Source organism: Pipistrellus hanaki, assembly GCF_964339955.1.
Source record: "Pipistrellus hanaki genome assembly, chromosome: 1".
In the NCBI taxonomy this organism is placed as follows: domain Eukaryota; kingdom Metazoa; phylum Chordata; class Mammalia; order Chiroptera; family Vespertilionidae; genus Pipistrellus; species Pipistrellus hanaki.
Genome location: NC_140503.1, coordinates 92213372 through 92226631, shown reverse-complemented (window position 1 = coordinate 92226631; position 13260 = coordinate 92213372). Strand labels below are relative to the sequence as shown.

Here is a 13260-nt window from a genome sequence, read left to right as displayed (position 1 = left end):
TAAGAATTCTGTCCTTTTTTTTACAGCAGTGTAGTAGTCCATTGTGTAGATGTACCACAGTTTTCTAATCCACTTATCTGCCAATAGCCACTTAGGTTGTTTCCAAATCTTAGCTTTGGTAAATTGTGCTGCTATGAACATAGGGATGCATATATCCTTTCTGATTGGTGTTTCTATTATCTTGGAATATATCCCTGGAATATAGGATTACTGGGTCAAATGGCAGTTCCATTTTTAATTTTTTGAGGAAATGCTATACTGTTCTCCACGGTGGCTGCACCAGTCTACATTCCCACCAGCAGTGCACGAGGGTTCCTTTTTCTCCGCATCCTCTCCAGCATTTGTTGTTTGTTGATGCTAGCCTTTCTTACAAGTGTGAGATGGTACCTCATTGTTTTGATTTGCTTCTCTCATATGATTAGTGACTTTGAGCATGTTTTCATATGTCTCTTGGCTTTATGAATGTTCTCTTTCGAAAGTGTCTATTTAGGTCCTTTGCCCATATTTGATTGGGTTGTTTATCTTTTCTTAAGTTGTATGAGTTCCCTGTAAATTTTGGATTAAACCCTTATCAGAAATAACATTGGCAAATATGTTCTCTCATGCAGTGGGCTTTCTTGTTTTGTTGATGTTTTCTTTTGCTGTGCAGAAGCTTTTTATTTTTATGTAGTCCTATTTGTTTGTTTTCTCTTTAGTTTACATTGCCCTAGGACAGTATTTCCCAAACTTCTCCCATGATGAGAATAACCTGGTGGAGTTGTTAAAATACAGATTCCTGAATCTCAACTAAGAAGTGCTAAATTAGAATTTTTAGGAACATATAGGTAAAATTGTATACTTAGTGCTCTGTCTTAGAGGTTTTTTTGTTTGTTTGTTTTTTGCCTTCTCTATACCTACATATGTACTACTATTTGTAATACTTTAAACAATAAAATAAAAAAATTTTAAAATAGCTAAATAAAAATCTAGAACTGAAAAATACAACTGAAAAGAAAAGAGCACTAAGTATACAATTTTACCTATATGTTCCCAAAAATTCTAGTTTAGCACTTTTTAGTTGGGATTCAGGAATCTGTATTTTAACAACTCTACCAGGTGATTCTCATCATGAGAAAAGTTTGGGAAACACTGCCCTAGGAGCTGTAACAGAAAAGATTTTGCTAAGACAAATGTCTGCTATTTTCCTGCCTAAAAATCTTCTAAGATTTTATGGTTTCCCATGTTACGTTTAAGTCCTTTATCCATTTTGAGTTTACTTTTTGTATAGTGTAAGTTGGTCTAGTTTCTTTTTCTTTCTTTCTTTCTTTTTTTTTTTTTTTTTTTTTTTTTCAAGTATCTGTCCAGTTTTCCCAACACCATTTATTCAAGAGACTGTATTTTCCCCATTGTATTCTCTTGCCTCCTTTGTGAAATATTAATTGAGCATACTGGATTGTGTCAATTTCTGGGTTCTCTGTTCTGTTCCACTGGTCTATATATCTGTTCTTATGCCAGTAGCAGACAGTTTTGAGAACAGTGGCTTTGTAATATAGCTTGATATCTGGTATAGTGATCCCTCCAACATTGTTCTTCTTTCTCAAGATTGCTGCAGCTATTCGGGGTCTTATCTTATTCCAGATGAATTTTTGGAGAATGCGTTCTAGGTCTGTGAAATAAGCCATCGGTGTTTTAATGGGGATTGCATTGGATATATACATTGCTTTGGGTAGTCTGAACATTTTAATGATGTTAATTCTACCAATACTTGAACATGGTATGTTCTTCCATTTGTTTATATCTTCCTCTATTTTTTCAATGTCCTGTAGTTTTCTGAGTACAGATCTTTTATGTCCTTGGTTAGGTTTACTCCTAGGTATCTTAATTTTTTTTGTTGCAATGGTAAATGGGATTGCTTTTTTAATTTCTTTTTTTGTGAGTTCATTTTTGGTATATAGAAAAGCCATAGATTTTTGGTTGTTAATTTTGTATCTTGCTACATTGCCAAAATCATTTATTAAATCTAGTAGTTTTTTGATGGAGTCTTTGGGGTTTTCTGTGTACAATATCATGTCATCTGCAAATAAGGATGGTTTTACTTCTTTTTCAATTTGGATGCCTTTTACTGGTATTTCTTCTTCTTGTCTGATTGCAGTGGGTAGTACTTCCAATACTATGTCGAACAGGAGTGGGGAAAGTGGGCATCCCTGTCTTGTTCCTGTTCTTTGGGGAAATGGTTTTAGTTTTTGCCCATTGAGTATGATGTTGGCTGTGTGTTTGTCATATATGGCTTTTATTATGTTGAGGTGTTATCCTTCTGTTCCCACCTTGATGAGAATTTTTATCAAGAAAATGTGTTGGATTTTGTCAAACGCTTTTTCTCTATCAATGGATTTGATTATATGGGTTTTTTCTCTTTGTTTATGTGGTATATCACATTTATTGATTCGCAGATATTGTACCATCCTTGTATCCCAGGAATAAATCCCTTCCTCTCTGAAATCAATATATATATTGATTTCAGAGAGGAAGGAAGAGGGAGAGAGAGATGGAAATATCCATGAGAGAGAATCATGGATTGGCTGCCTTCTGCAAGTTCCCCACTGAGGATCGAGCCCACAACCCAGGCTTGTGGTCTTGACTGGAATCAAACCTGGGACCTTTCAGTTTGCAGGCCGATTCTCTGTCCTCTGAGCCAAAACAGCTAGGGCATAGTGTATGATCTTTCTAATGTAATGTGGAATTGATTTTCTAGAATTTTGTTGAGAATTTTGGCGTCTATGTTCATGAAGGTATTGGTCTGTAATTTTCTTTCTTTGTATTGCCTTTATCTGGTTTTGGGATTAGGGTAATGCTGGCTTTGTAGAAAGCTTGCAAGTGCTCCTTCCTCTTGAATTTTTCTGAAAAGTCTGAAGAAGATAAGTTTTATTTCTTCCTTGAATGTTTTATAAAACTTCCCTGTAAAGCTGTCTGGTCAAGGGCTTTTGTTGGTTGGAAGTTTTTTGATTACTGCTTCAATTTCCTCCTGAATGTTTTATAAAACTTCCCTGTAAAGCTGTCTGGTCAAGGGCTTTTGTTGGTTGGAAGTTTTTTTATTACTGCTTCAATTTCCTCCATAGTTATCGGCCTATTCAGATTTTTTTTATTCCTCTTGGTTGAGTTTTGGAAGATTGTATTTTTCTAGCAATATGTCCATTTCTTCTAGGTTGACTGGTTTGTTTGGAGTATAGTTGCTCATAGTATTTTTTTTTTTTTTTTTTTATGTATTTATTTCAGAGAAGAAGGGAGAGAGAGAAACGAAACATCAGAGATGAGGGAGAATCATTGACCAGCTAGTCCCCAAAGGGGATTGAGCCCACAACCAGGCATGTGCCTTTGGCCAGAATCGAGCCTGCGACCCTTCAGTCTGCGGCCAAGGCTCTATCCATTGACCCAAATCAGCTAGGGCACTCATAGTATTTTTTAACAGTTCTTCATATTTCTGTGGTGTCTGTTGTTATTTCATCTCTTTCATTTCTGATTTTGTTTATTTGGGTCCTCTCTGCCTCTTGGTGAGCCTGGCTAGAAGTTCATCAATCTTGTATATCTTTTCAAAGGACAAGCTCTGGGTTTCGTTGATCTTTTGAATTGTAGTGTGTGTTGTTTTTTGTTTTTGTTTTTCTGTGTCCTTTATTTCCGCTCTAAGTTTTATTCTTTTTTTCTGCTCACACTGGGCTTTTCCTGTTGCTCTCTTTCTAACTCTTCAAGTTGCAGAGTTAGATGATTTATTGCCATTTTTTCTTCTTTTTGAGGTAGGGCTTTAATGCTATGAACTTCCCTCTCAGGATTCCTTTCACTGTGTCTCAAAGATTTGGATTGTTGTATTTTTATTGTTGTTCGTTTCCAGGATGTTTTTTATTTCTTCTTTGATCTCTTTGGTAACCTACTCATTGTTTAATTATATGCTATTCAACCTCCAAGTGTTTGAATTTTTGTGATAGTTTTTACTGTAGTTGATTTCTAATTTTATGCCATTATGATCTGAGAAGATGCTTGATATGGTTTCAGTCCTCTTGAATTTGTAGAGACTTTGCCAGTGTCCCAATATGTGGTCTATCTTTGAAAATGTCCCATGTGTGCTTGAGAAGAATGTATATTCTATAGTTTTTGGGGTATAATGTTCTAAAGATATCAATTAAATCCATCTGATCTACTGAGTGGTTTAGGATTGATGTTTCTTTGCTAATTTTTTGTCTAGAGGATTTATCCAGTGATGTTAATGGGGTATTAAAGTCTCCTACTATGATTGTATTGCTGTCAATCTCTCTCCTGATATCTTCCAGAAGTTTTTTGTTTATTTGTTTGTTTTTATGTATTTGCTGCTCCTGCATTTGTTGCGTAAATGTTTACCAGAGTTATACCCTCTTTGTTGTATAGTTCCTTTTAGAATTATGAAATAGCCTTTCTTGTCTCTTATTATGGTCTTCTTATGGTCTTCCCTTTGAGGTCTATTTTTTTTCAGATATAATATTGCTACCCCAGTTTTTTTCTATTCATTTCCATTTGCCTGGTAGATATTTTTTCATCCCTTCAGTTTCAATCTGTGTGAGTCCCTTGTTCTAAGGTGGATCTCCTATAGACAGCATATATAAGGATCATGTTTTCTTATCCATTCAGTCTCTCGATGTTGTTTGATTGGAGCACTTAATCCATTTATATTTAATGTTATTATTTATAGGTACTTGTTTGTAGCCTTTTTGTACTTTATTCCTGTGTTCCTTCCTTTCTATTACTTCTTTTTACAGCATTACCTTTAGCATTTCTTGCATTGCTGGCTTGATATTGGTAAACTCCCTTAGCCTTTTTTTGTCTGTGAAGCTCCTGATTTCCCCTTCAATTTTGCTTGATAGTCTTGCTGGATCGAGTATTCTTGGATGGAGGCAACGATTCTTTTATTTTTAATTTATCTTTTTAATAATAAATCTTTATTGCTCAGATTATTACAGGTGTTCCTCTTTTTTGTCCCCCCATAGCTCCCCTCCACCTGATTCCCCACCCCCATGCCCTTACCCCTGCCACTATCATCATCCATAAGTCCCTGATTTTATTATATTCATCGGTTTATTCCGTTCATCAGATTTTTTATTCACTTAATTTTTAGATTCACTTGTTCATAGATATGTATTTGTTGTCACTTTGTGGTTAATAATTTTTATCTTTACTTTTTTCTTCTTCTTCCTCTTAAAGAATACCCTTCAGCATTTCATATAATACTGGTTTGGTGGTGATGCACTCTTTTAGCTTTTTCTTGTTGGTGAATTTCTTTATCTGACCTTCAATTCTAAATGATTGCTTTGCTGGGTAGAGTAATCGTGGTTGTAGGTTTTTGCTATTCATCACTTGAATATTTCTTGCCACTCCTTTCTGGCCCACATCATTTCTGTTGAGAAATCAGCTGATAGTCATATGGGTATTCCCTTGTAGGTAACTGTTTTTCTCTTGCTGCTTTTAAGATTTTCTTTTTGTCTTTTGTCCTTGACCTTTTAATTACAACGTGTCTTGGTGTGGTCCTCTTTGGATTCCTTTTGTTTGGGGTTCTCTGCACTTCCTAGACTTATAAGTCTATTTCTTTCACCAGGTAGGGGAAGTTTTCTGTCATTATTTTTTCAAATAGGTTTTCAATATCTTGCTTTCTTCTTCCAACAGCCCCATAATGCAGATGTTGGTACACTTGAAGTTGTCCCAGAGGCTCCTTACACTATCTTCATACTTTTGTATTCTTTTTTCTTTTTGCTCCTCATGTTGGTGTTTTTTGTTTCCTTGTATTTCAAATCTTTGACTTGATTCTTGAGATCCTCTAGTCTACTGTTGAATTTCTGTATATTATTCTTTATTTCAGTTAGTGTATGCTTAATTTCTGAGGGGTCTTTTTCCTATTTTACTTTTATTTATTTATTTATTTATTTATTTATTTATTTATTGCTTGCATTCTCACTAAGATCCTTGAAGATCTCACTAAGTTCCTCGGAGGTGTTTAGAAGATTCTTGAGTAACCTTAAAACTGGCTTTGAACTCTATATCCTGTAGTTTTCTTTCCTCCATTTCTTTCATTTGTGTCACGTTTCTTTGTCTCCGCATTTTGGCTGCTTCCATGTGTTGATAGAGTGGCCTTGTGTAGTAGGTGTCCTATAGGTCCCAGTGGCTCCACCTCCCCAATCACCTAGGTGGACACTCTTGGTACACCCCTTTGTGGGCTGGGTGCACAGTCCTGTTGTAGTTAAGCCTTGATTGCTGTTGGTTTCACTGGGAGGAATTGATCTCCAGACCAATTGGCTTTGCGGACCAGCTGTGTCTACAATGGAAGAACTGCTGTGCTGGAGATAACCCTTATGGGGCAGGACTTACTTCAGTGGGGCTTTGGTGCTCACTGAGGCTGCCCCTTGAGTATGTCGCTTATGGATGTGAAGAATTGTGATCTGGTATGGTCTCACACTGACCATTGGGTACACTACCTCTTGGAGCTCTAAGGAGGTGCAAAGTCAGCCATTGCCTGAGGCCACCCAGCAGGAGCTACAGAGAGATTTGCAGATTCCTCCTCTTTGTTTGGGGTTTGGAAGTTCCCAGATGAGGCCCAGCTGTGAAGAAAGTAGGCTGTTGCTGCTGGAGCTTGGGCCTTCTTTTGGAAGCTTTGGAGCTCTCTGACCCAGCTGCAGTTTGTTAGGATTTAGGCTATGAAAAAGGACAGGCCATTCATATGCAAAAGCCACTTCCCATAGCTTGGGTAGGGTTGTAAATTGTATGTTCTGTGGTCTCAGGGAATCACCAGGGCGGACTAAACAGCAATGGCTGCCAGTCAGCCCTGCACAGTAGAGGTCACCGTGTCTCTGCATCCCCACACACAAACAGTGATCACTGTGAGCACCTCTGAGAGCAGCTCTTGCGTTTCGGCCTGGTACCAGCCAGTCCAGTTTCTTCCTGTAGGAGTCTGGTTCCCCAGAGTTATCCCACCCCCGTAACTAGAGTTCAGAGCAATTGGGAACTTGTATCTCCTTCCAATTGAAAAAAACAACAGCACACCAGTAACCAGCCTATTTTCTGCTCACCTCCGCACTTCATCTCCTACCAGTCTCAGTGGTCTTTTTCTTTCCTTCTAGTTGTAGAACTTCCACTCAGCCAGCTTTCCTGTGGTTTTTGATGATCATTGTTTTGTCTTTTAGTTGTAGTTTTGATGTGGTTGTGAGAGGCAGCAAGTACCGGTGTTTACTTATGCCACCAACTTGGTTCTCTCTCATCTCGGTTACTTTCAGATTTTGGCAGTTATAAATAAAACTGCTGTAAACATTCATGAACAACCTTGTGAACCTAAGTTTTCAATTCAATTGGATAAAAATACCTAGGAGTATGATTATTAGATTGTATGGTAAGACTACGTTAGTGGTGTAAGAAACTCCCAAGTGAGCATACCAGTTTGCATTCTTATCAGCAACGAGTAAGAGTTCCTGGTACTTCACACCTTCACTGGTACTTAATGACATTAGTTTTTGGTTTTGAGCCATTCTGGTAGAAGTCTAGTGGCATCTCATTGTTGCCTTAATTTGCCTTTGGGTTGCATATATTTCTCCCAGTCAGTGGCTTATCTTTGTATTCTTCTTATAACAGTGTCTTTTACAAAGCAGAAATTTTAACAAAGTCCAACATACCAATTTTTCCTTTCACAGATTATGTTTCTGATGTTTCTAAAACTCATCTCCAAATTCAAGGTCACTTAGATTTCCTCTTGTGTTACCTTCTAGAAGTTTTTTTAGTTTTGCATTTACATTTATGTCTATTATCTATTTGGAATTAAATTTTCTGAAAGGTATGTCTGTCAGAACTCATTGTTTTACATGGGGATGACCATTTGCTCCAGCAGATTTATTACAAAGATTATTCTTTCTCAATTGAATTGCCTTTGCTCCTTTGTCAGAGATCAGCTGGCTGTCTTTGTGTGCATCTATTCCTGGGCTCTATTCTGTTCCAGAGATCTATTTATTTATTCTTTTACTAATACATCATTTTGATTACTGTAGCTTTATGGTAATTCTTGTAGTTGAGTAGCATTAGTCTTCCAACCTTGCCCTTTTTTTAATATATTGCTGGCTATTTAGGGTCTTTTACCTTTCCAGGTAATCTTTAGAATCTATTCGTTGATATCCATAAAATAACTTGCTGGGGTTTTGATTGAGGTTATATTATATACATAGATGAACTTGGGAAGAACTGATATTTTACCAGCATTATCTTCCTATCCATGAATGTGGAATATCTCTATCTATTTAGTTCTTTGATTTCTTTCAGCAGTGTTTTATAGTTTCCTCATAGAGATCTTACACATATTATATTACATTTATACTAAGTGTTTCTTTTTACTTTTTGGCACTAATGTAAATGGCACTATGTTTTTTTCATCTCAAATTTTTGTTTTTTATTGCTGGTAGAAAGGATAGGAAAGTGATTGACTTTTGTATGTTAACCTTGTATCCTGTGATGTTACTATAATGGCTTATTAGTGCCTGGAGTTTCTTTAATAATTACGTCATCTGTGAACAAACACAGTTTTATTTGTTTCTTTTCAAGCTCCACTTAATTTTGACACTAAATATTATACTGGAATTTCCTAATGAAAGTATAGAATGTACAGTGATTGCAGTTCCTCTTTGGTGAACTTCAAAGTTATTTCTATGACACCTAAACATCCTTATCTATTAAGTTTTAAACTGGAAGTTACATGTGATTAACAAATTTACTGAAAAGGGCCTGTGAAGAGGAAATCCAAATGTTGAAAGAGGTAGAATTGATCAGTGGTTTTTTGGTATGTTTGTTAGGTGTGTGTTTCTTTTTTCCATGTTGACATATATTAGCATTAAGTTTAGAAAGGAAGGAAGACAAAAATTAAGCTCTATTTTATTTGTCCTTTATTAAAAACAAGTATATTTCATTAAAAAAAAAACCTCCAGATTTCCTATGAATATTGAGTAATATTAAAATATAGTAAATTTTGTTTTAAGATTTTTAGAGTCTAATTTGGTAATCACACTGGATATTTTTTTAATTTCACTGTTTTCTCATAGCAGCCTGAGGGAACTGGCATGATAGATGAAGAGTTCACTGTTGCAAGGCTCTACATTAGCAAAATGAAGTCAGAAGTAAAAACAATGGTAAAACGCTGCAAACAGTTAGAAAGCACACAAACTGAGAGTAACCAAAAAATGGAAGAAAATGAAAAGGAGTTAGCAGCATGCCAGCTTCGTATCTCTCAAGTATGTATTAACAAAAAAAAATGTCCTATTTTTTAATAACCACATATAAGTTTTACTTACTGTAAAATTTTAATAATAACAAACTTACATAGGTTATTTTGAGTAATAAAATAGGTTAATTTTATCAGTTTTTCCTAGTCTAGCTGTATTAATAATAACATGAATGATTTGACTGGGTTGTATTTGCTAACATATATATGTTAAGTATATAGATTTACTAGAAAGATGAGACTGTTGAAGAATCTAAGGGAATTCTGTGGTGGACAAAATTGCAGGGCCAATTTTTTTTGCTTTGCCAGTTGAATGAATGAGGCCAGTCACCAAGAATAGGAATTGTAATATGGAGGGAAGACTGTAATATCATATGGAGAAAACAATATTTCTTTTTTATTCAGCCTTTAGTGCCTTTGCTTATAAGTGTTTTAAGCTATACATATGACCATTTTATTGATTAAATTTTTTTTTCATTGTAAAACTGTCCCCTGAACATTTTAGGTTTGTATCTTTAAGTGTATTATATATTAATACATTGCTAAAACTTGCTTATTTTCAAATATTCTTAGCAATATAAAGTGTACGTGAGAGTTTTTCTACATCATATCATTATATTTTTCCCAAAAGCATGAAGCCAAAATTAAATCATTGACTGAATACCTTCAAAATGTGGAACAAAAGAAAAGACTACTGGAGGAATCTGTTGATTCCCTCAGTGAAGAACTAGTCCAGCTTCGAGCACAAGGTATTAACTTCTAATTATTTGAGTTATATCTATATTAAGTTATCCTTTAGTGTAATTGTTAATTTATATTTGCACTAATAATGAATAGTAGGAATCTGGATAACTTGAAATAGAGAACAAATAATATGTTTTAATTTGGCTTTGATACGTTTTTAAGTTGTGTTTGAATATGGAAGTAGCCATTCTGGGAATTTCCCACTAAGTTACGAGGTCACACACATATATGAACTTTACACACACACACACACACACACACACACACACACACACACACACATCTTAACATCGGAGCTTACAAAGCCATCTCGTTTCCCTACCATGCCTTAACCCATTTGTTCTGGGATTAGGTAAAGAAAATAAAGGTAACCATAATATCAATCAATACAAAGGATCTAAATCAATACGTTGAGCTTAGCAAGATTTACTGTGTGGCATTTGGATAGGTTAAAGTCAAGAACTGCTAAGGAACATATCCCTTGTAAAAACCATTTTCTCCTTGGTTTATTTGAAGAAATTTAAGGTTTATTTCCTCTTTGTTTTCTCGCCCTGTCCTAACAGAGAAAATGCATGAAATGGAAAAAGAGCACTTAAATAAGGTTCAGACTGCAAATGAAGTTAAGGCAAGTTTTATGTAATTGGATTCTAATGGCTTTAATCCATAAATATTTATCTTAATTAGTCTGATTTAATATCCTTTCCCCTGCAATAATTTTAGCAAGCTGTTGAACAACAGATCCAAAGCCACAGAGAAACTCATCAGAAACAAATTAGTAGTTTGAGAGATGAAGTTGAGGCAAAAGAAAAACTTATTACTGATCTTCAAGAGTAAGTATATTTTTCCTTCCTCTAAATTAGGGGTGTCGAACTCAATCAGAGAAGGGGCCAAAATCTAAAATCCAGCCTAAATCACGGGCCGAATGGTTTACTGAACAGTCATAAACTGACAATGTCATAAACTGACAGCGGAGTGCAGTGATGACAGCGCGGTGCGGGCCACATTGCAAGGCCTGGCGGGCTGGATTTGGCCCGCGGGCCTTGTGTTTGACACATGTGGTCTAAATATTAAAAACTAACTCAGAAAGATTGACTCTTTAGGTAAAAGGAAATAATTGGCTGCTGGTAGATAATATGTTCTTATTAGATACCTGCATCTTTTCATTGATATTGTAATTTTTGACTTGACAATAAATTTGTTCATTTATAACTTCTAAGTTCCTGGTGAAAATGTTTTTGGGGTCTTGGGATGTAACTATTCAGTAAAAAGAAAAAAAAATTAACCATTATTGCAAATAGAAACCATAGTCTCCTTCAAATCATTTCATTCCTTTTAAAAAATATTCTTAACTGAGAAAACTATATTGGAAATTGTGGGCTTTACATTTTTTTAAAAGAATAGAAGTTGTCTTCATTAATGCACAGGAGGCATTGTTGTTTGACTAGTGAGATTATAAAATTTAAGAGTTTGTAAGTCTTAATGACAACATTCAGAAAATGGTGGTGTTGATAGATGTTGTAGGGGTTTTTTTCTTTCTTTTGTCAGCCAAAACCAGAAAATGATGTTAGAACAGGAACGCCTCAGAGTAGAACATGAGAAGTTGAAAGCTACAGATCAGGAAAAGAGCAGAAAACTACATGAACTTACGTGAGTTAATGTTTTAATTCAAGTTTTAAATTTAAAACTAAAGGATTGTGGGTATTACAATCAGATATATTCAGTGGGTACATTTTTTCATTTTGTGTTTTTCTAAAAACTTGCAGTGTATCCTTGTACTTAAGTAAAAGCAATGTCTTATAGTTCAGTGATGATCAAGATTTCTGATTCCTGTTTATCAACCTGCTTACTGTTTTTGTGCCACCATTTTACTTCAAGATCTGTCATAAAAACTGAATTTTTGTCAGAACTGATCCTATATAATAAAAGAATAACATGCAAATCAACTGAACAGTGGAAATACCAACAGAATGACCAGTCATTGTGATGCGCACTGACCACCAGGGGGCAAAAATGCAGGAGCTGCACCCAGACCCCAGGCCAGCCAAGACAGGTGCTCCACCAATCGCCCTACAGAGGGTGGTGACTGGTAGAGGTCGCAGGGGTGGAGCCTGCAAGCAGGTGGTGCCAGGCTGGCCAAGGCAGGTGCCAGTGGAGACCCCCTGATCACCCCACAGAGGGAGGGGACCACCGGCTGTGTCAGCAGGGGGCTGGACCAGCAAGCAAGTGGGTGGCGTTAGGCCAGCCAAGGCAGGTGCCAGCAGGCCCCCTCTTCCCCGCCCCCCATCGCCCTGCCAGTCGCCCCACAGATGGGCCCTGAAGGCCCGAATTTTATGCATCAGGCCTCTAGTCTTGCATAAAAGGACATTATTATTTTAGTCTTGCCTCTTGAACAGGGTTTTTTTTTTTGTTTTTTTGTTTTTTTTACCAATTGCTTTTTCTAATTTACTAAGATTGTATTTAGCCCTAACTGGTTTAGCTCAGTGGATATAGGATTGGCCTGTGGACTCAATTTGCTGTTCCACTTATTTATGCATTCATTGTTTGCTTCTTGTGTATATGCCCTGACCAGGGATCATACCCACAACCTTGGCCTTTTGTGACAAGTTAGGGTTTCAGTAATTTATAATTTCCATAATTACCAGTTAATCAAAATATCTTGAATAAAAGCAGTGTGCTATATGTGACATATTCTATAATATAAAAAGAGCCACTCCTTATTCTTTGGATTCTGCCATATCTTATTTTATCTCTTCTATTGCTATATAAGAGAGTTTTCTTCTAATAATAGATTTAGAAGGATTTATAAAGCATTATAAAAATTTCTTTGAAAGACACATCAGTAAACTTTTAAAAATGAGTCTTTCATTTATTTGAATTTAAGAATTTCTTTCAGATAAATATTTGCATCGTCTTGTGCTAAATAAAACTAGAATTTTATGGATTCAAAGGAGAAAATATGTATATTCTTCCTCTGTCTAGGATTATGCAAGATAGACGAGAACAGGCAAGACAAGACTTAAAGGGTTTGGAAGAGACAGTGGTAAGAAAAACTTGAAAATAAATAGGATTGGGGAATGTTTAATAGGGTTTTCCCCCCCCCTTGGTTATATTACATTTGAAGTCTGAGCTCCAAAAATACTCCTGTTCTTAATTCAAGGCAAAAGAACTTCAGACTTTACACAACCTGCGGAAGCTCTTTGTTCAGGATCTAGCCACCAGAGTTAAAAAGGTAATAAGACTATATTTGAATAAATGGTGTTTATAGTGTAATC

At 35.9% G+C, this 13260-nt stretch overlaps 1 protein-coding gene across 2 annotated transcripts in view; it reads left to right on the top strand.

Annotated features, from left to right (window-relative positions):
* Positions 1-13260, top strand: part of KIF5B (kinesin family member 5B) — an 83182-nt gene that overhangs the window by 56094 nt on the left and 13828 nt on the right. The window contains exons 16-22 of one of the 2 annotated variants that reach the window (XM_084875783.1): positions 9069-9254; positions 9876-9993; positions 10552-10613; positions 10709-10818; positions 11534-11635; positions 12968-13028; positions 13146-13217. In XM_084875783.1, the coding sequence (XP_084731909.1) occupies positions 9069-9254; positions 9876-9993; positions 10552-10613; positions 10709-10818; positions 11534-11635; positions 12968-13028; positions 13146-13217 (711 nt within the window). Of the gene's footprint in view, positions 1-9065; positions 9255-9875; positions 9994-10551; positions 10614-10708; positions 10819-11533; positions 11636-12967; positions 13029-13145; positions 13218-13260 lie in introns of both variants that reach the window. The other variant, XM_084875782.1, reaches the window with a different exon arrangement.